Below are 20581 nucleotides of genomic sequence, written 5' to 3' on the forward strand. Positions count from 1 at the left end.
TTACTCATTTTTCTTTTTTTCCTTCTTCAGAAAACACCGTTGACGGTCAACGACATCTGTCTCTCGAGATTGAAAAAATTTCGATTCCTCTACGGTATATACTATATATATATATATATATAGTATATACTCACAACTGTGTAAATATATACTATATCTGCTTCCACTAGCATAACATCTCACTCCATCCATCAAAACAATCATGTGTGCTAAGAAAATTGCTGGTGTCTTAGGTGCTACAGGTTCCGTAGGACAACGTTTCATTCTTTTATTATCAAATCATCCAGATTTCGAATTAAAAGTATTAGGTGCCTCTCCAAGATCTGCGGGTAAGAAATATATCGACGCAGTTAACTGGAAACAAACCGACCTTTTACCAAAATCTGCTGAAGATATCACCGTCTCTGAATGTAAGTCAGATGCTTTCCAAAATTGTGACGTCGTCTTCTCTGGTCTTGATGCTGATTACGCTGGCCCTATCGAAAAGGAATTCGTAGAAGCTGGGTTAGCTGTCATCTCAAACGCTAAAAATTATAGAAGAGAGGAAGATGTTCCTTTAGTCGTTCCAATTGTCAATCCAGAACATTTAGACATCGTTGCTAACAAGATTGAAAATGCTAAAATTGAAAAAAAATCAAAACCAGGTTTCATCGTCTGTATCTCAAATTGTTCCACCGCTGGTCTCGTCGCTCCGTTGAAACCATTAGTCGAGAAATTTGGTCCAATTGATGCTTTAACTACAACTACATTACAAGCCATCTCAGGCGCTGGTTTCTCCCCAGGTGTCCCAGGTATCGATATTTTAGATAATATCATCCCATATATTGGAGGTGAAGAAGATAAAATGGAATGGGAAACAAAGAAAATCTTAGGTTCTGTCTCTAACGACAAATCTCATATTGAATTATTAACCCCAGATGAGATCAAAGTCTCTGCTCAATGTAACAGAGTCGCTGTCTCTGATGGTCATACAGAATGCATATCTCTCAGATTCAAGAATAGACCAGCCCCATCAGTTGACGCCGTTAAACAATGTCTACGTGACTATGTCTGTGATGCTTCTAAATTAGGCTGTCACAGTGCTCCAAAACAAACTATCCACGTTCTAGAACAAAATGACAGACCACAACCAAGATTAGACAGAAACAGAGATGCTGGTTACGGTGTTTCCGTTGGTAGAGTTAGAGAGGACCCTGTTTTAGACTTCAAAATGGTCGTTCTATCCCATAACACAATCATTGGTGCAGCAGGTTCAGGTGTTTTAATTGCAGAAATCTTGTTGGCAAAGAACTTAATCTAATGACTTTTTCCCGTTTCAGTTTCTTCTTCTATAACCAAATTATGTAATATTTATAGATATTAAGAAAAAAAAGTATCTTATATGACTAATACAACATAACTCTGCATAGTGCAGTATACCTTTGATTGGTTGTTGCTATGCATGTACTTACTACTTCAAGTTTCCACTTCGGCCTTTTTTGCTTTAATGTGCAAAATGAAAACATAAACAATTTTTTTTTTTGGCAACTTAAACCACTCTTGAATAAGAAAGAAATCTTACTCAAAGCTAAAAGGTTTTCGCTTCTTCATTGTCCAAATTTCGTCATACCACCATTCTTGAGAAACGAGGCTAGCTAGATGAGCGCTTCTCTCGGTCCTACGGTTGGCAATTTGAATCCTCTTTTGCAATCGAATAAAGCCAATGGTAAGTCAACCTTAACCAATAAATCGAGACAGCAAACTAACTATAGGGAAACTGCCAATATGGTTGGAAGAAACATAAACTTAGGATCCTTAATAACAAACCCAGAAGCTCTTGGGTTTCAAAAATTGCAACATAGGCGTCGTGAGCCTCCAAGGTTCTTAATCGGACAGCAACCGCAATTGAAGCAAAGACCATTCGTACAAGATCCATGGGATAAAGCAAATCAAGCTAAAATGTTACAACTAGAAAACTCAATTAGTGACATGAATGAATTGTACGAAACATTAAAAAAAATGCGTGACATGGAGCGTAAAGTAATGGAATCGAAAGGTTTAGTCGATAAAGCCGATTACGCAAAAGATTTGAATGAAGCGATTATATTTCAAGGTACTTGTCAGGATATGTGTCCAATTTTTGAAAGATCAAGAAGAAATGTCGAATCATCTTTATTTTCTTATGAAAAGGAAAAGCAAAGTGATAAGAAAGCTTCTCGTGCCAAGGCTTTGAAAGTTTTTGCCAGACCAGCTGCTGCTGCTGCACCTCCACTACCTTCTGACGTACGCCCTCCTCACGTTCTGGTGAAAACCCTCGACTACATTGTAGATAATTTACTAACTTCACTCCCAGAAGGCGAAAGATTTCTTTGGGATAGAATGAGATCTATACGACAGGATTTCACTTATCAAAATTATTCCGGACCTGAGTGTGTCGACTGTAACGAACGTATCGTTAGAATTCATTTACTTATACTACATGTTATGGTCAAGTCTAAAGCGGAATTTTCTTTGCAACAAGAGTTAGAACAATTGCATAAATCATTGATTACTTTATCCGAAATTTATGATGATGTCAGAGCTAATGGTGGTGAATGCCCAAATGAAGCAGAATTTAGAGCCTATTCTCTATTAAGTAAGATACGAGATCCTCAATATGATAGAACCGTTTTAAGCTTACCACCTAACATCTTACAGAATGATCTGGTACAATTGGCTTTATGCTTTAGAAGAATTATATCCAATTCTAATTATATTGAAAGAGGATACGTCAGAACAGAAAATTCATTAAATTTCTATGAACGATTTTTCAGTTTACTTCAATCAAAGGAAGTTCCCTTCCTAATGTCGTCCTTCTTGGAGACTTATTTGGGCGAAATAAGGTTTTACGCCGTAAAAGCATTATCCCATTCATTAAATAAAAAGCACAAACCAATACCGCTCGACAACCTACAAAGCAGATTACTTTTCAATACACAAGAGGAATTAGTTGAATTTTGTGATTATTATTCGATTCTCATCGTGGATAATGGTGCAGACTTAAAATCTCTTATTCACCACTCCCACAAACTCCCAGAGACTCAGCCATTGAGTCAAAGCTATTTACAGAGTGTGGAAGATAAACTACAAGCTACGACCTACAGTAATTTAATTAATTCAGGAAAACCTAATTTCGATTCCATTCCTGACGTTCAGATGGCAACTCCAAATGTAATACCTTTACCAAAGAAACTCACTGAAATACCGAAGAGCTTACCAACCGTGCCAATACCTATTAATAATGGTCCCATCAGCACCCTACCAGAAAAGGTGCCGTTACAAGGAAGTAAAATAAGTACCTCTTTTGGCTTGACTAATAATAAGCTGAGTAATACTTTGGTTTCACTCCCACAGACGTCAAAGAAGGAAGTTTTCTCAGCACCTGCTTTTAACTTGGCACCCTCATTTAACAAAGATGAATCTAAAATAACAAATGAGTTAAACGAACAAAAACCAGAAGTCGCTAAACAACAAGTGGGAATATCAGAGGCGCAAAGAGATGACGAAATTAGGAAACTGAAACGAAAAGAGGAAATAGATAGAGCAGTCGGTGATATATATGAAAGTTTGATTCGCGGTGTTGTAAAGGAACACGTCAAGAGGGCTGCTGAATCATGTCTCAATGAACAGAAGATACGTGCTGGTTTGATTGATAATTTGGCCGAAAACTTGTACGATGCCTTCATACATGAGAATTTATATACCGTTTATCTTGATTCAAAGGCAGAAGTGGCACATAATAGAACTATTACAAGAAACGCTTTTAACAAGTGGTATAAAAAATATCAAGCTTTGCTGAAACAGAAGGAAGTGGACACTCAGCGTAGAATGCAGCTTGAAAATGTCGAAAGACAATTGGGTGTACCTTCGGTAAAAAAGATCAGACGATTACTGGATACACCTAACAGTGATACAAATTCTTCTTTTTTTTCTTCAGAAAGGAAGCGTAGAAACATATTTTCTCCAGTTAGTAATGAAATAAATACCTTCTCGAAACAGTTAAACAAAAAAAGCGAACTGTGGAGGCCATTGGACATAAAAGAGTTGTATTACGACAAACTAAGCACAAAGGTACCCCGCAACCTAAAATCTGTCGCAGATGTGCTAATATATTCTAAAAACTGGACTTCAGTTGCCAATACCTGGATAAAAAGTAAATTTAACCTGCAGGAATCCAATATTCCCATTGAGTATAAAAATGACTATTTACGAATGCAGGTTAAATGTGTCAGTGATGACTATCATAATTTCGATTTTTCTAACGTTCAATTACTTGTATTTAACACTGGTGTTACAGATTCTGATATTTTCGATTTAGAAATGAAGATACAACAGGATGGTGAAGAATTGATAAAATTGATGACGGAGATCTCCCTGAATACAAACATATGCTTTAATCTATTAATAGTTTACTGGGAATCATCCGAAACTTCTTTGGATCATAACGCTATCTTTAAATATTTGAAGATAAACAGGATTGTTAAAAGTCTCAGTGGAATCCTCGATAATATTGGTTTTGTAAATATATCAAGTTCCTCTCCACATAAATCGTTAGAAGAAGGATTGAAAAAGATGTCATCCACTTTCACTTATAAATTAACAGAGAGGGGTAAAGATCAACTGAATAAGAACAGCAAAAGATCATTGGCGGGCATTTATGCAAAAAATGACAATTTGAAGTCAAGCGAATTTATTGATGAGAAAATGCGAAAAATGCTCGAACTGGAGAAACAAAAGCTAAACAAGGAACTTAATGAGAAGAATATGTATGCCCATCTAAGGTCACACGTTACAGCTTCACCAAAATTGAGGAAGAGGAAATTACCCGTGTTGCTATCCGAGACTAAGACAAGTTCTAAGTTCAAAACTCCATTAATGAGTAAATTTTCTACATCATCATCACCACCTCTACCATCGCACTTGGTGACAAAGGTGAGACGGACGGGACGTATACCTAGTTACAATGGCCATCTTGCCCCAGGAACACCATCCTACAGTAGAAACGTACCAGTTTCATATGGAATGTCACAACAGACACCTGTAGCAACATTAGATTCTACTAGATATTTCAGCGGCAATCTCTCAAATCTAACTTTTAACCAAAGTGTTCAAGACTCAGCATTATTCCGTACGCCTTCCCAAGCTATAGTTGGCTCAGATGACTCAAAGATTTCTAACGCTCCAAATGAATTGAAGGAAATCGGAGAGTTGAAGAGTCTTATCGAGAGCGTGCGGAGAAAAGTACGCAAGGACAGCATATAATAAAATGCATATATAGGTACAATGTAATTATAATTCAGCATATGATATCTGAACCACGTATCTCTCTGCCTATTAACGTGTTAAAACATACGTCTCTTTTGTCCTTTTCTTAGTTACATTTACTATCGTATTTCACGACGGGATTTGTTTAATCTGATATGAAAAATTTCAAAGCATCGCGATGAGATAAAAATATCAGGTCGAAAGTTGAACATATAATCGAGAGATAAGTTAAGGTTTGCAGCATAATTTGGCTTAGCACTCTAACATTCTAGGGACCATGGCCGAAATTGATAATATTATTAAACAAGCTAGACTCGCTTTATCCGAGAACAATCCCAAGAAGTCATTAAAATTACTGAAGCCATATAAGAAGTCATTGCAGGCAGAAAATTCGACTAATATTGCATTACAACAGGTATTTGCCGATTCTTATCTTGAGAACGGTCAGCTAGAGAAAGCTTATCCAATTTTAGTTCATAATTGCGAAATTGATCCCGAAGGTTTGCAAGGAGGGTCTGATAAATTCTTCACATTAGGCCAGGTGGTGGGAGGAAAAGATGGTATCCAAATCTTAGCACAAGGTATCGAGAATATATCTAATCAGGCTGGTGAGAACCTTAATCAAGAACAAATGACAAAAATCATAAGCGGGTTACTATCGATGATCGAGATTTGGATGACTGACCTGTGTATGGAGCCTAATGCTGAAAGCGAATGTGAAAACCTGATTAACAAGGCTATGGAAATTTCAGAAAATACGTCTCCTGAGGCATGGTCTACTTTGGGTTCTATCAGGATATCACAACAAAGATTCGAAGATGCCTGTGGCGCCTTCAGACAATCCTGGAAGTTTTTTGAAGAAAGAAAGAATGAAATCAGTAAAATTGCATCAGAAAGTAATACTCAAGAAGGTTCATATGACGAATTTGTCGATATGCTCCAACCATTACTTTCTTTGGCCAAAATGTGTGTTGAGGTTGGTCTATATGATATCGCACTCAAGGTTGAGAATGCTATTAAAGAAGTTGATGAGGACAACATGGAAGGTTATTATTTGGAAGGTTTTACAAATTATTTAGTGGCTAAAGTCGAAACGTTCAAAGAATCTAATCCAAATGTTGAACTAACGCCAGAAAATATCTTTGAATTTAACCAGCATATACAAGAATTGCCATTAGATTTAGGAAACACAAATATACATGACAATATTCAGGATGCACGTATTGCCTTAAGTTTTGCAGCAAAGTTAGGTGAGACCGTCGATTCATCGGACGAAATAGCAAAGGAAATTTATACAGGCACTTTGGCTTTACTAAATGAGATTGGTGGACCGATTGACAACTCAGAATTACAAAAGCTCAAAAAGGGTGAGCTACTTGATGATGAATTAGATGAAGAGGTTGATTTGGATGATATCTCAGGAGGTGATGATTAATCGGTAAATTTCTTAATCAATAGATAATACATAAATATTGAAAAATATTCAATTGATACATATGTTTATATATGCCTGTAATTCTAAAATAAAAGCAGGGAGATTTTATCTTATTTTACGATTCATTACGACGTGAGAATTATGATGATGATTTGTAGCGGTCTGGCCTTCAATTCGATGGCGCAGCATGTATGCATAGGTGTGTGAAAACCTTTCTTTAGTAATGTCTGTGTAAATCTATATTATGCTATTATTCCTCCTGTACAGAGATGTTCAATTTATGCCCCAGCTCTGTTCCTAGTTCATCTATATCTTCCCATTCATCGTCATCATTAGGATTATCATTAGTATTTCTATTTTTACTTTTGATCTCATCATTAGAGTCATTTCCTTGGCTTATATCCTTTGAATTTTGAAGACCCTGTGATATAAAATGTGTTAAATAAAATGGTCTTGCCATATCATGTGCCTCTTTATCCTCTTCATCGTTGTCAAGAAACGACACAAATTCTTCAGGAACTAACCCTGTTTTGGTTCTCGGCTGGTTTTCCGCTACTAACCAACCTTGACCATGCCTATAACTGATGAAAACAATATCGCCTTCATGCAACCCAAGTTCGTTATCATTTTCTGGCTCAAAATCGTATAAAGCAATGGCTCGTTGATTAATAACATACTCATTTGGCAGTATGATACTCTGTCTCCTATCTATATTATCATTACTTGTTTCATTGGGTTCGAGATATGTGTCTTCCTCCTCATCTTCATCGTCTTCTCCATCATTAAAATAACCATAATGTAAGGGATGTGCGTCATCATAAGCAAAGTCCTTGATAGATATATAACTAATGTCTGATAAATCATCTGCAACATTTTCTTTTATATCTTCGAGTGTATTTGTACCAGCGGGTACCTCTTTGATATTTAATGTTTTCCCACTTTCTTGTACTACAGACTTATTGATTGTTTCGGGTTTTTGTTTCTGTGTAAGTTGTACCATTGTATTTTAGTTGAAAGCAGTTGAGTAGCAATAATTGCACCTTTCTAAATGTCGAGCTATAGATTTGGCAAAGTTGACCAGAGTATTACACTTTCGAATGTTTCATTTACATTCTGACAAATGACGATTTTTGAAAAAAAAATAATAATAAAAGCTAGTTAGGAATCTGCACTTCTTATAAGAAAACTGTAACTATAAATAGTCGATAAAGTAACTTTTCTGGGTAGAATAAGAATGACAACGTCACATAGACCCCAGTTAGAAGCGAGAAGTGGTGCTAAAAGTGCTGGTTATACGCCAACATCGATCGAGCATGCAAGATTGTTACCAGGACATACTACTTTGAAGTACAGAACATCGGAAAAGAGAAACGATGGAAATAAGCAGCACCATGTCGACGTAGGAACGAATGAAAATATGAGAGCTGAAGAAATAACAGACCTTTCTGCCGAGGAAGGAGAGTATAATGATGCTGAAAGCTCCGATCAAGATTCTGATGACGACCAAGAGGCACTTCGAAGGGAACTTGATCAAATAAGGAAAAGAAAATCCAAACAAAGCAAAGTTAAGGCAACAGCAGAAGTATCTGAGACATTGACTTCCTCTGTTACGTCCCAGAGAACGGGATGGCGTTCGAAAGTATTACCTACTAAGAAAAATGTTAATAAGAAAGTATCCAACAATAATACCAAGGGCAAATCTTACATAAACGATCTCTCCAGAAGTGATTATCACAAGGACTTTTTGAATAAATTTGTTAAATAAATAGCTTTTCGTTAGATGCTTCATGATTTGATATCGATAACATGATTCAAAAAGCACACGCATACACTATTATAATCTTATATATTCATCACAATTATACATGAAATCATTTATCCTTTGAAGTTCTTAAGAATTTTTTGAACTTCTTGAATTTTTTTTCCTTTTCTGGTTGTTGAACAACTGGCTCTATGATTTTAGGCTTTAGTGGTTCGTTATGACTACGAACATGCACGTGAGATACCGGTGTTGCAACTGGTGCTAGACTTTCCGTTAAAAATTCTGGCGCTCTCTCCTTTTGTCTCTGATCATCTTTTAAATTTAGTAACTCTCGAGGTTTGTCTATAAATTCTATGCTGGTAATGTAAGAGAGAGGTGTTGTAATACCATCACTTCCAATAAAAACATCCTTGTTTTTTAGATTGGATTGTTCATATGCCACTCTGATTTCTGAATAAGTTATTCCTCCGAGAACATAGTAAAAGAGTCTCTGCCTCTCAATATTATCTTGTAAATTACTTGTGTTCTTCCTCCAAGAAGCTTTGTGACGAGAACTTCTGAGAGATGCCGAAGAAAAGGCATTTGCTGATACACCAGCGGCTTCCCTTTCTTCTTCATCCAAAAGTTCGATTGGTTTGTCCTTGACGTAAGGAAAATCATCTTCGCTGATTAATAATGGATTGGCGATTAACTTTGATACAATATTTGCCACGGATGGAATAAATCTTGACGTTGTGTAAATACTACTGTCCTTAACGATTGAATCATGATACCAGCCCTTTTTAAAAGGCTTACTTTTTGATTTCTCCTTGACTAGTTTGAATCCAAGGTGGTGATAATTCTTAAATAATGTCATGAAATGAGTAAAGTAATCGTCATCTTGATTAATGCCAATAAATGCCAATAGCTTGATAAAATCTGATTCGATAAGCCCACCCCTGTATAATGCATAGATCAATATGGCACGAATCTTATCGGTAATTTCACACTCTTTAAGAGTCAATATATGCAACAATGATTCTGTTATATGTTTAACCTTTTCACCATCAATATCTAGACCAAACCCTGCCAAATTTTGTTCCACTTCTGCGAGTGTAGCCAGCTTCCTAGAATGATTAGCTTCTAAACATTCGTCAATAAGAGTCTTGTGAAGAATTATTCTTCTTCTCTCCTCATCGAAATCCTTTAAATGGACAACAACTTTAACTAAATCATTCGCTGTTTTGACATTGGATCTATCAACCAGTAAAGGGTTCTTCGCAATCAATTCTTTTATCCTGCCTTGTAAAAACTCATTAGCGTCTACAATATGTTGGTGTCTAAGATCTATCCAGTCAGGGTCCTGTATGCCACATAATCTGGAGGTTTTTTCCTCTATTTCTCCCAATTCATTCTCTGCATTGTAAGTATAGATATCACTTCTGGGATTAATACGATTAGAAATGTCATAAGCCATTGCTTGATATGAAAAATCATGTAATATCGGGCTTAATGGGTCTAAGAGTCTATCTGTGATTATCATTATTGATCTAGGTCTCTTTGAAGGTGGAGGAAAATCTTCGTTATCACGAACATACGAGTCTAGAACCATCTGAAACTCTTTTGCCAATTTTTCTGCCAATCTGGACGATGGTGTTAAGAGTTTCTCTTCTTCTGATGCTTCGGAATATCTAATAATCGGATATTCACCGGTAACGATACATATATTCAGAAGAGATTGAATTGTTCTTTTGATGTTTTTTTCAATCAGATCATTACAATTCTTATTGAAAAAGATCTGTAGAGGTTTATCAATATCCAAAGTTTGAAAGAATTTTGATTCTCTTGGTAAAAATGCGATTTTGGCCTCTGAAATACTAGCTAAGTATTGTTTTATGTAATGCTTAGAATGAAAAAACTGCAATATATGCTGTTCCATACCAGGCAGGAACCTGATATGCGCTCGTTTATACTTTGAAGGTCTATTAGAAAAATCAGCTTCGATACAATTAATATTAAATTTTGTTGGTTGCAAAAGGTATATTACATCCACAGAGGGTTGCCCCTTTCTGGATCTCGCATCAATTTTGTCTACTGAAGTAACATGACTCAGCAGTTCATTCCTAGATTCGAATATGTACTCAAATAGAGCATCTGTGAAAGCATCGATCACTAAAAACTTGATATTATGTGTTGTTTCCACAGCGTCAAGTAGATCCAATATATCTATGATAAACGTAGCATTCACACTATAGTTAGTAAATATTACATTCGACTAAGTTTAATACCAACAGCAACGACTACATACACTTCTTTTGAAGTTCTATCAAATTGGACATCCTTTTCTTAATGGTGCCAAAAAAAGGGTCTAATCTTCGTAGTTCTCTGAAAATTCCAACCTTGCCAGGATCTTAAAATAACGAACTATCTGTCCACTGAAATTCCTAATTCAAATCAAATCTGTCCTGACCTGATCAATCAGATTGCTATACGCCACTTCTACTGGCAGTTCCTTCAAGGTCGTTCAACAGCCAAACCCGAATCGTCTTATTCTGATCTAAAATTTCAATATTTCGTGCCGGGTAACATTATGGTTTCAGAGGAATGGCAACAAAATTTGAAAAATTTTTAGCGATGAGCATTAACTTGGTAACAAACATAAATGACAGTATATACCACTAGCAGTAACCCGTCGGGATGTCAATTATTCACCCAGTCCAATCCGTCGTTTCTAGTGAAAATGAGCAAGTCATTTACACTGTAGTGAAGAATATGCTTCTAGCTTATAAGAAGAGTGAAGCCAAAGATTCATCATATCAATTAGTCGGGAAGTGGATTGATGACACTGCAATTGGTGGAGACAATCAAGAGGGCACAAATAATGAAGGCATAAAGAAAGCTAAATCTAACGAAGGTACTGCCGTTTCAAAAAATGGACAGGGCTCTAACATGTCGACTCCATCAACTCACGCTTACATTAGAAATTTAACCCTCTCCAAAAATGAAGATAGGTTATTTGCATGTACTGATTCTGATAAGGCCATTATTATCCTTGATATTGATTTTGAAAACATGGAGAATTGTTTGAATTTGGTTAAAAGACAAAGGTTCCCAAAGAGACCTAATGCCATTGCCATAAGTAATGACGAAAAAACTATAATGATTGCTGATAAATTTGGTGATGTCTACTCAATGGATGTTGATGCCCCAGTAGTGGAAAAAATAAATGATGAAGTTGAACCTATTTTAGGCCACGTTTCCATGCTTACAGACATATTATTCAAGGAATCAAAGAATGGCAAAAGATTTATCATCACAGCCGATAGAGACGAGCACATCAAGATCTCTCATTTCCCACAAAGTTTTATAGTTGACAAATGGCTATTTGGCCACAAAGAATTCGTGTCATCTATAAATGCACCACAATGGAAGTGTAATTTGCTTCTCAGTGCTGGCGGTGATGATTCTGTCTTCTTTTGGGATTGGGAATCAGGTAAGTTGCTATCTGAATTTAACTATGCAGAATTAGTAAAACCATATTTAACGGAACAGCACGCGGCACCATCCAGATTTCAAAACGAAGCAAATGATGTTGTTGAATATGCTGTTTCTAAAGTAGTTTCTTTGGAAAATTTACCATATGTGGCATTTTTCATTGAAGCCACTAACGTTCTGTTTATATTGAGCGCTGACCTTGAAAATAATACTTTAACGTTGAAGGCAAAGATTGATTTACCAGGTAACGTCGTGTCTTTATCTGCCTGCAAGGACGCTTTTATTTTATCATTAGATAATCGTGACTTAGGTAATAGCAATTTCGTGAAGTTTATAAAGTTCAACAATGAAACTAATGACTTTAGTATAGATGAACCTTTATCATCTCAACTAGATAGTGTTTTGGTCGACTCCCTTAAAACCAATGACAGTGCCACGGTTGAGTCAAATGAAATTTATCCTCTATACAATGTCACCTCTTTAAAGAAGCACGGTGAACATTACTCATAACCTTGTATCATTATTCATATCAAATAAAGTATATACCTGTACAACGATATTTCCAATTTCAATCACTTCTAGATTTTATTTGCACATGAAAAAGTCATATCATTTTTTTAGATATATATATCTACATATTTTATCTAAATGCAGAAAATTGTACGCTTGTTCTTTTGAGATTGGCAGTCACTATTGGTTCCGTTTCCTCGATGCATTTATTCATTCTGTCTATATTGTTTTGAAAACAGTTTTGTAAGCAAGCAGTCAGCGTTACAGCGGTGTCTTTCTCAAGTAAGGAGCCCAAAACTCTTTGAAAGAATTTGAGATCTACAGTCGCTTGGAGCAGACCGTCTGATGAGAGATTACCGATGAATGATTTGAATGCTTCGAACAAATACCTAGAAATAAAAATTTGAGTCTCTTTTAAAATTTTGTTTATCAACTGAGGTCCAATCTTATAGCACTCACTGTGAACAGTAACCAACAACATTAATGCCTCAATGATGTAATCATTAATTCTAAATGAAGTTGATTTATAATTTGGCCAGTTAATCTGTTGAAACTTCACTTCTAGAATATCTCTAAGGTGAATCTTAAGATCAGATAAGTAATTACCAAAAATCGATGAACCCATTTTATTGAGTAAGTTGAAAATTTCCAATGGTTTGGTCTCTAACTTCAAGTCGAATGAATCATCAAAATATTGCAATATTGTAGGGAAAGTATAGTCTTTGATATACTGTAAATTAGTTAAAGTTAAGACTGTTTTAGAATTTCTTGGATTATCCTTATCTTTGGCAGCATTCTTCAAGATAGCTTCCAAGACAGCTTCCATAGAAATAATTTGTTGCAATTCAATTCCAGTTAACAGCTGTTTAGAAGGGTAGCCAACCACGGAAACATTATTGAGGACTGGGAATTTTTCAAATGAGAAAACAATGTCTCTTATGGTTTTAATACTGAAATGTTGTACAGTGAGGACAATTTCAGGGAATTGTGTGACACCGTATTCTATTGCGGATCCATCTTGATTGTCACCAGGACTTTGAACATACCTGTAGATATCCCAATTTTCCAGTTTATAGAAATTAGATGTATCTCTTAATCTCGTTGAGGAAATTGCACCAATACAACGAGTAATTGCTATTGAAGCTAAATCTCTTGAAATTTCAATTGTTTCAGGACTGATACTCAATTGAGCTAGTTGAGTGACAAATTTCAAAAGTGAATCAGTAATTTTAGGTAAATATCTGAGGCAACTCAACCCATTGGCTCTTGGTGGGATAAATCCATAGTCTGTAGGAATACCTGTATCCTTTCTTTTTGTCATTTCAGCCTCTTCGTGTAATCCGTTAATGGATATTTTATCTGGATCAAATTCAGATAGAGATGCTTGAGTGGAATGGAGGAAGAAAGAGAGTGTACCAGACGTTAATTTGATAAACTTCTGACCTCTATTCCTTATATCGTTTACCTGGTCCTTCTGCAATATTAAGAATCTTTTAAAATTATCAAGAACGTTCACATTACCCACTAAAATATTATCCTTTTTCTTTTCATTAATTAAAATACTTTGATAAGTTCCATCTAAAAACTTCTCAACATGTTCCCATAATTCAATAAATTTTGTACAAATGTGCTTTAATTCGTTGATATATCTTAAAATCAGTAACCACATATCAACTACAGTTGGTGAATCCGTTAAGCCACTGTATGTACTTAATGCTAATTGATGGGAGCTATCTGATGGAGAATTACCTCTGTTTCTTCCATTTTCCAGCTCTAAATTAATAGGATCTAGTTGTAGAAGCTGATCGATCGAGAGGTAATAACTTAGATCCACACCTTCTAAATCATCATTCTCATCAATGGATATTTTCAAAATTTGTTTCTGGACCTTGATAATTTTCATTAATAAATGTTGTGAAGTCTTTACCAGAGTTGTCTCAAGTAAATCTAATTTGAAATAAAGCCATTTAATTATTGGATTTTCATCTACATTCAAATCTAATAGCTTAGAAATCAATGGTAACACATAATCCTGAGATTCAATTTCTAATTTAGACATGGTGTTATCGTTTCCTATTAGTGACTCCCACATTTGTTTTCTATACGATTCAATAATTTTTTCAACTTGAGACCAAATCATTTCAACAATTTTTGGTACATTATCTTTCTTATTTGAAATTGTGCGGCTACTATCTTCGTCTTCTTCATTATCTGATGGCATGGCAATATCTGAATCTATTACTGCAGATTCCTTAAATTGTTCGTACAATTCTTTAGCCTTCAAATACTCGGACGTTAAAGTTGTATAATCCTTCCTTTCTAAACAATTCTTCAAAGTCTTTGGTACGTTGAAAAAGGCCCTGTTTTCTTCTATGAAATCTCTCGCCATCTTAAAATTAGAAATTCTAGTTGTTGTGTCCAATAAAGGTTTCAATGTTAAAGTTGTTGCTCTTATTGATTCATCAACTTTTTCAGATAATTGAGCTAAATTACTGTTATTTGATTCAGAAAATTGTTTATAGATTAAATCAAGTCTGTTTTTAATTTTCACATATTTAGTGAAATTCGATTGTACCAAATGTTTTAAATTATCCTCTTGATCTTTAATTATACTGTCTAAATTATCCAGAGATTTAGTTAAGTCATTGAACGAATCTGTACTGTGAATATCCCTCAGAAACTTCTGAACGTTGAATTTCTTACTATTTATCATGTAGTGTGTAAGTGCCTCGTCATCTAAATGTAATTTTTGGAAAGAATTTGACATTTCTTCATTATTCAAAGGGTCAAAAATAGAATTGAAATCATTACCTAAACTGTTACTATTATTATGGTAGTAATTATGCAGCTGCTGCTGATGAGAAATGAGATCCTTCAATATTTCGTACGAGTTAGCCATTGTTAGTTCAACAGATTCCCATTTAGCTAGTTTATTTTCATCTGGAAGAAGAACAGACGAATCAACTTTCCAAGAACCCGTGGGATCCAATGACTTCAGATTATAAAATTCCAGCAGATCTTCGTCATCAAATGAAAATGGTTCCATGACTCAACTCCCCAGTACAGATATATGCGTGCTGTATCTATCTTATAAATTAGTATTGAAAACTTATTACTACTTAGTTCCTAATATATTATTATTTGAGAGTTGTTTGATATTCGGTTAGGCGTTACCCGGCAAAAGATTCTTCACTAAGCAAAATGAAATTTAACGAAAGTTTAAAAGGCTGAGACAGTTTGTTAAATGTAAGAGAGACAGCGTGAGTGATTGATTGGTATAGAGAGGACACACTGCGTTTGACGGATATAAGATGAGCGAGGAGCAACAACAACAGCAGGGGAATAGTGATAATGTGGAGATGGATGGTGCCAGTCTGGATCAGATGGATGTGGAAGAGGAAATGGATGAATTTAACGATAATGAAGATGCGCCAATACTGTTAGCTGACGACGGTAATAAAGGCGACAAGAGTGACAAGAATGTTAAAATAGACAATGGGAGTGGCAATCTTTTTGATTTGCCCGAATTCACGAGGAAAGATAAGAGTCTGGAAGAGATATTGAATCTCATGGAAGATAACCCTCCAATTATACCTGACGCAGTCATTGACTACTACATGAGGAAGAATGGGTTTGATTGTGCTGACGTAAGGGTGAAAAGGCTGCTGGCTCTAGCTACACAGAAGTTCATCAGCGACATTGCGAACGATGCGTACGAATATTCAAGAATAAGATCCACTGTTGCTGTGAGCAACGCCAACAACGGACAAGCTAGGGCTCGACAGTTGATGCTGGGACAACAACAGCCGGGGCAGCAACAGTTCTCACAACAGCAGCAGCAGCAAAATGAGAAAAACAATGCAAGCAAAGTCGTTCTGACCGTAAATGATCTAAGTAATGCAGTGTCGGAATATGGCTTAAATATAGGGCGTCCAGATTTCTATCGTTAGCTGTTCACGTGCCGACACGCTTACCGTCAGGACAGTATAATCTTGCCTCGTTACAGAGTGTTATATAGCCTTTTTAGTATCAGTTTCTTTGTATTTATGGTGATATCCTGTATAGTTTTTACTTCTATGAAATTCTTTGAGTTTCGCTTTCTTTCCAAATTAATGGGATATATAAGGATATAGAAGCAGATGAAAAGTTTCAAAGGATAAATAAATCCACAGATACCAGTACATTCGTATAGTCAAGTAAACAAAAAATGCCTATCGATTATTCTAAATGGGATAAGATTGAGTTATCAGATGATTCAGACGTTGAAGTTCATCCAAATGTCGATAAGAAATCATTCATAAAATGGAAACAGCAAAGTATTCATGAACAAAGATTCAAGAGAAATCAAGATATCAAGAATTTGGAAACACAAGTCGATATGTATGCAAATTTGAATAAAAGAGTGGATAAGATTTTACAGCAAGTTGATGTGGCAAAATTTGCTGATTTAACTTCTATTACCAAATTTTTGAATGAAAATTTTGATAAAGTTGAAAAATCTGCTGGTGATAACGTGGATCCTGATATTGCTACTTACAATGAGATGGTGGAAGATTTATTTGAACAATTGAAAGGTGATGCTAAGAAAGAAAATAAGAATCCAGAAGATGGAACCATCATCAAACAATTACTGTTGAACCATAGATCTAAAATTGACTCTGTCACTGTTGAGGCTAAGGAAAAATTGGATGAATTATATAAAGAAAAACAAGCACATATCTCTTCAGAAGATGTCCACACCGGATTTGACAGTGGTTTTATGAATAAAAAGAAGGATAGTGAGGATGATAAAGCAAAAAATGTCAACAAAGCTATGGAATCCATGAAAATAAAGCAGGATGATGATGAAACCATCAGAAATATCGTTTTAAATAGCGCCAAAGTAAGTCCACCAATGGAATTCATTGATTACAAAGATGATGTCTTGAAATTAGCGCCTGAGACGGAAGCGTTTGGTTCCATTCCATTCAATGAATATAAGCAAATGGAACAATATTTGGTCAATAATATGCAAATTATATCTGAACAACAAAAAGATGCTTTAATGATGAAATCTTTTGAATATCAAATGGATGACGATGATAAGGAAGCAGATACGAAGACATATCAAATCATTCACCAGTCAGAACTGCTGGGATACATTCGTGAAATTTATGACTTGAAAAAAATTTCAACCTTGAATGTCAATGAATTGAAAGAAGTTATTTCTATGTTTTTTAATAAGGTTATATTCAATACTTCTAACACGAAAGGTAAAGAATCCTTTTTACAGAGTGTGTCCGCAAAATTCAATCACGTTAAACAAAGATCTAAGATAATCAGAGAGGAGCAAAGTGCTGAAGAAGTTAATGTCGAGGGTGTTGAAACTATACAGTTGAAGTCACTCGATGACTCCACTGAATTGGAGGTCAATTTACCTGACTTCAGTTCGAAGGATGCTAATGAAATAAGAAAATGTGAAGTTTTTAACACGTTATCGGTTGAAATGCAGGAAGCACTAAAGACACAAAGCTTGGATAAAGTAAATGAAGTTTTTGCAAAAATGACAATTGAAGATGCTGAAAACGTTCTAGACATTTTCAATGAAGCAGAAATTATTGGTGTCAAAGCTTTATTAGAAAATGAGGATGATTTCAATGAGATTAAAAGAGAATATAACAGAGAAATATCTGACGAAGGTAACTACGAGAATATTAACGATGTGGTTGATTGATTTATAGTTATATTGCATAAATTTATATAGTGAACTAAATTTGTTTTTTTCTTTCTTGAAGTGATGGTATTACTTGCGGAAACAGTCATATATGGTATCGTACATATATTGCAGAATATAATTACAATAAGGCAAACTTTGATGGTTTTTGTTTTTGTTTATATGAAAATCTGTATTAATTATTAAGTATATTAAAAATTAGAAGAACATTGAAAAAGGAAACAGCAAAAGAACTAATTTTCAGCCACAGACCACGATGTCTCTGTTAGCCTACTTTATATTGAAGAAATTTTGATCTATTGTTGGATCAGCCAGTAGTTTTTTCACAAAATTTGCAGGAACTTCTATGAACGCTGGTACACGTCTGTTAAACGGATTAATACGTTTACGGTAACGCATCAAAATGTTCGAATACTTTACTCCAAATTTGTCTGTTAATTTTCTATGAAACAGCCCACATGCATTACAAAGAGTGCGTTCGCCATACGGTCCAACTCGCCACTCTGCTGTGTCAGCATCTGAACAATGAACACACGTTTTCAAGTTACCGTGTTCATCACGAGTAAACTTCGGTGCTTTTTTCTTTCTTCTTCTATTGCCCCCGTTGTGTTTAACAATCCTATAGGGCTTGCCTTCTCTTGACACATTATTAACTCCCTCCAGTAAATTACCTGAGGAGGATGACGACCCAGACGAAATTATCTGTGCCGTTTCTTCTTCTTCATCAGAGTCAAAATATGACTCCAATGGCTGGGTATAGGCCAAAGGTCGTTTAGATGGGTCACATACCTTTGGATTTACAATCATAATATCCTTGAATGTTGTCACCCGGTCATCTGTTAGAATGGGTGTCATAGCTACCGAGCTTGTTTGTTCTTCAGATTTCAAGTTGCTGTTTTGACCTGATATCTCATATCCATCTACCATTCTAGGTCCATAATGTACGTCAATATTTGATTGCCTTTCTCTTAATTTAACGACAGGCACATAATGACGCTTTACCTGTGGTTGAAGAAATCTCAACGATGAGGCAACTTGTATATTACTGTTTGATTCTGGGCCCCTCTGGAAGTGTGCTCTTTCATAATGTAGATGTGGATCCGGTTTGGTGGAAGGAAACAAATTCCTGTTACTCGCTGAGGAAACCAAATTTGGCGTCGAGTAGTATTTGACTGGGGTTATTTGAGTTCCTCTTGAGGAGACTGCGGTAAGTGGAGAAGGTAAATTGACTGAAAAAAGATTATCAGTACTTTTGATCGTCGGGGTGCTGCACTTTGAAATTTTTGTAGTGGTATGGTACAAAGATTTTTGCTTTATTTCGAGTAACTGTGAAAATTTGAGAGTGATATAATCGCTTGATTTCATCAAATTGATAAGTTTTTGCTCATCGATATATTCAAGTATTGAAGTAGAAGATACATTATCAATTCTTGTCATTTGTAGCGTCTTAAACGTATTTTCAAATTTTTGTCGTTCTTTCATTACATCAACAATACATTGTTGATACATCTCATCGCAATTTTTTTTATATTCATTATCAACAACTTGAAATAACGCACCAAGAGCTGCCGAGTGTTGTGGTGGAGTAGTGTCCGTAACATCTGCTATAGAAGCAGAGGTAGTTGTTGAGTTAATACTAAAAGATCTTGATGGGTTGGACACTGAGTTTGTAGTAAAATTATCCCTAGAATATAAGTTGGTTGAATTTATAACTGTAGAAATACCTGGAAGTGATATCTTTGAGTTGTTAAACTTTGTGTTATCAATATTGTTACTTTGAGAAAGAGCAGTGACACCTTTTTCAAAGTTTGGTATATCGGAAAGAAATACAGTGGATCTAGGTACACTAAGTAATTCCTGATTATTTAAGCAGTCAAATATGTTATGTTTACCTAACGCCCCTCTGTCACTTTTTGGTTGCGATAATGGTGGTAGTTTTTTTGCTGAATACTGTCCAAGGAAACGGCCCGTATCAAAGGTTGTCGCAGCCATGAAGTCACCGTGAGCACTAGTGTTTCTTTCTTTTATATTGTTTTTTATTATTATAATTAGCAAATTATTTGGAATATATACTTGTATATGCACTCCAATGGTCTGAATTTGATTATTAAATTATTGCAGGAAATAGATGGAAAGTTTTTGAAAGAAAGAAAGAAAGATAATTTGTCCAATTTTAAATAGTTTGATATTGTCACAGTTATTAATAGAAAACTAAGTGTGAACTCAAACCAAAAAGAAAAAGGGTCTAAAATGTAACGATGATACGCCATTTTCTATGTTAGTTTCGCCAAGTTTGATGTAGTGCTTCTTCTTCCTTTGACACTAAAATTAGAATGGAGCTCAAGGTATGCGATATCGTCCCATCTGTGGATGGAGGACCTTTCTCGGTAAAATGCTTTACACA

The 20581-nt window shown here is 35.4% G+C and overlaps 11 protein-coding genes across 11 annotated transcripts; 7 read left to right on the forward strand and 4 right to left on the reverse strand.

The window, feature by feature from the left end:
- Positions 1-202: 202 nt before the first annotated feature.
- Positions 203-1300, forward strand: HOM2 (aspartate-semialdehyde dehydrogenase; the record flags this gene model as incomplete). The annotated part of the gene is made up of 1 exon (XM_003955965.1): positions 203-1300. The coding sequence occupies one exon, from the start codon at positions 203-205 to the stop codon at positions 1298-1300; it is 1098 nt and encodes a 365-aa protein (XP_003956014.1).
- Positions 1301-1638: 338 nt separating this feature from the next.
- SAC3 (Sac3p) lies at positions 1639-5280 on the forward strand (the record flags this gene model as incomplete). Its single annotated transcript, XM_003955966.1, has 1 exon — positions 1639-5280. One exon carries the CDS (start codon positions 1639-1641, stop codon positions 5278-5280), a length of 3642 nt encoding a protein of 1213 aa, XP_003956015.1.
- A 280-nt stretch (positions 5281-5560) lies between these two features.
- ACL4 (Acl4p) lies at positions 5561-6718 on the forward strand (the record flags this gene model as incomplete). Its single annotated transcript, XM_003955967.1, has 1 exon — positions 5561-6718. One exon carries the CDS (start codon positions 5561-5563, stop codon positions 6716-6718), a length of 1158 nt encoding a protein of 385 aa, XP_003956016.1.
- Positions 6719-6968: 250 nt separating this feature from the next.
- NBP2 (adaptor protein NBP2) lies at positions 6969-7718 on the reverse strand (the record flags this gene model as incomplete). The annotated part of the gene is made up of 1 exon (XM_003955968.1): positions 6969-7718. The coding sequence occupies one exon, from the start codon at positions 7716-7718 to the stop codon at positions 6969-6971; it is 750 nt and encodes a 249-aa protein (XP_003956017.1).
- A 234-nt stretch (positions 7719-7952) lies between these two features.
- CWC15 (U2-type spliceosomal complex subunit CWC15) lies at positions 7953-8483 on the forward strand (the record flags this gene model as incomplete). Its single annotated transcript, XM_003955969.1, has 1 exon — positions 7953-8483. One exon carries the CDS (start codon positions 7953-7955, stop codon positions 8481-8483), a length of 531 nt encoding a protein of 176 aa, XP_003956018.1.
- A 106-nt stretch (positions 8484-8589) lies between these two features.
- On the reverse strand, positions 8590-10798 carry SEC1 (Sec1p; the record flags this gene model as incomplete). Its single annotated transcript, XM_003955970.1, has 2 exons — positions 8590-10685; positions 10768-10798. 2 exons carry the CDS (start codon positions 10796-10798, stop codon positions 8590-8592), a joined length of 2127 nt encoding a protein of 708 aa, XP_003956019.1.
- Positions 10799-11156: 358 nt separating this feature from the next.
- Positions 11157-12464, forward strand: TRM82 (Trm82p; the record flags this gene model as incomplete). The annotated part of the gene is made up of 1 exon (XM_003955971.1): positions 11157-12464. One exon carries the CDS (start codon positions 11157-11159, stop codon positions 12462-12464), a length of 1308 nt encoding a protein of 435 aa, XP_003956020.1.
- A 130-nt stretch (positions 12465-12594) lies between these two features.
- SEC5 (exocyst subunit SEC5) lies at positions 12595-15510 on the reverse strand (the record flags this gene model as incomplete). The annotated part of the gene is made up of 1 exon (XM_003955972.1): positions 12595-15510. The coding sequence occupies one exon, from the start codon at positions 15508-15510 to the stop codon at positions 12595-12597; it is 2916 nt and encodes a 971-aa protein (XP_003956021.1).
- A 265-nt stretch (positions 15511-15775) lies between these two features.
- TAF10 (Taf10p) lies at positions 15776-16414 on the forward strand (the record flags this gene model as incomplete). The annotated part of the gene is made up of 1 exon (XM_003955973.1): positions 15776-16414. The coding sequence occupies one exon, from the start codon at positions 15776-15778 to the stop codon at positions 16412-16414; it is 639 nt and encodes a 212-aa protein (XP_003956022.1).
- Positions 16415-16671: 257 nt separating this feature from the next.
- Positions 16672-18177, forward strand: CDC37 (Hsp90 co-chaperone CDC37; the record flags this gene model as incomplete). The annotated part of the gene is made up of 1 exon (XM_003955974.1): positions 16672-18177. The coding sequence occupies one exon, from the start codon at positions 16672-16674 to the stop codon at positions 18175-18177; it is 1506 nt and encodes a 501-aa protein (XP_003956023.1).
- A 270-nt stretch (positions 18178-18447) lies between these two features.
- KAFR0B05930 (GATA-type transcription factor) lies at positions 18448-20169 on the reverse strand (the record flags this gene model as incomplete). Its single annotated transcript, XM_003955975.1, has 1 exon — positions 18448-20169. The coding sequence occupies one exon, from the start codon at positions 20167-20169 to the stop codon at positions 18448-18450; it is 1722 nt and encodes a 573-aa protein (XP_003956024.1).
- Positions 20170-20581: the final 412 nt, after the last annotated feature.

The sequence above is a fragment of the Kazachstania africana genome, chromosome 2, assembly GCF_000304475.1.
Source record: "Kazachstania africana CBS 2517 chromosome 2, complete genome".
Taxonomy (NCBI): Eukaryota; Fungi; Ascomycota; class Saccharomycetes; order Saccharomycetales; family Saccharomycetaceae; genus Kazachstania; species Kazachstania africana.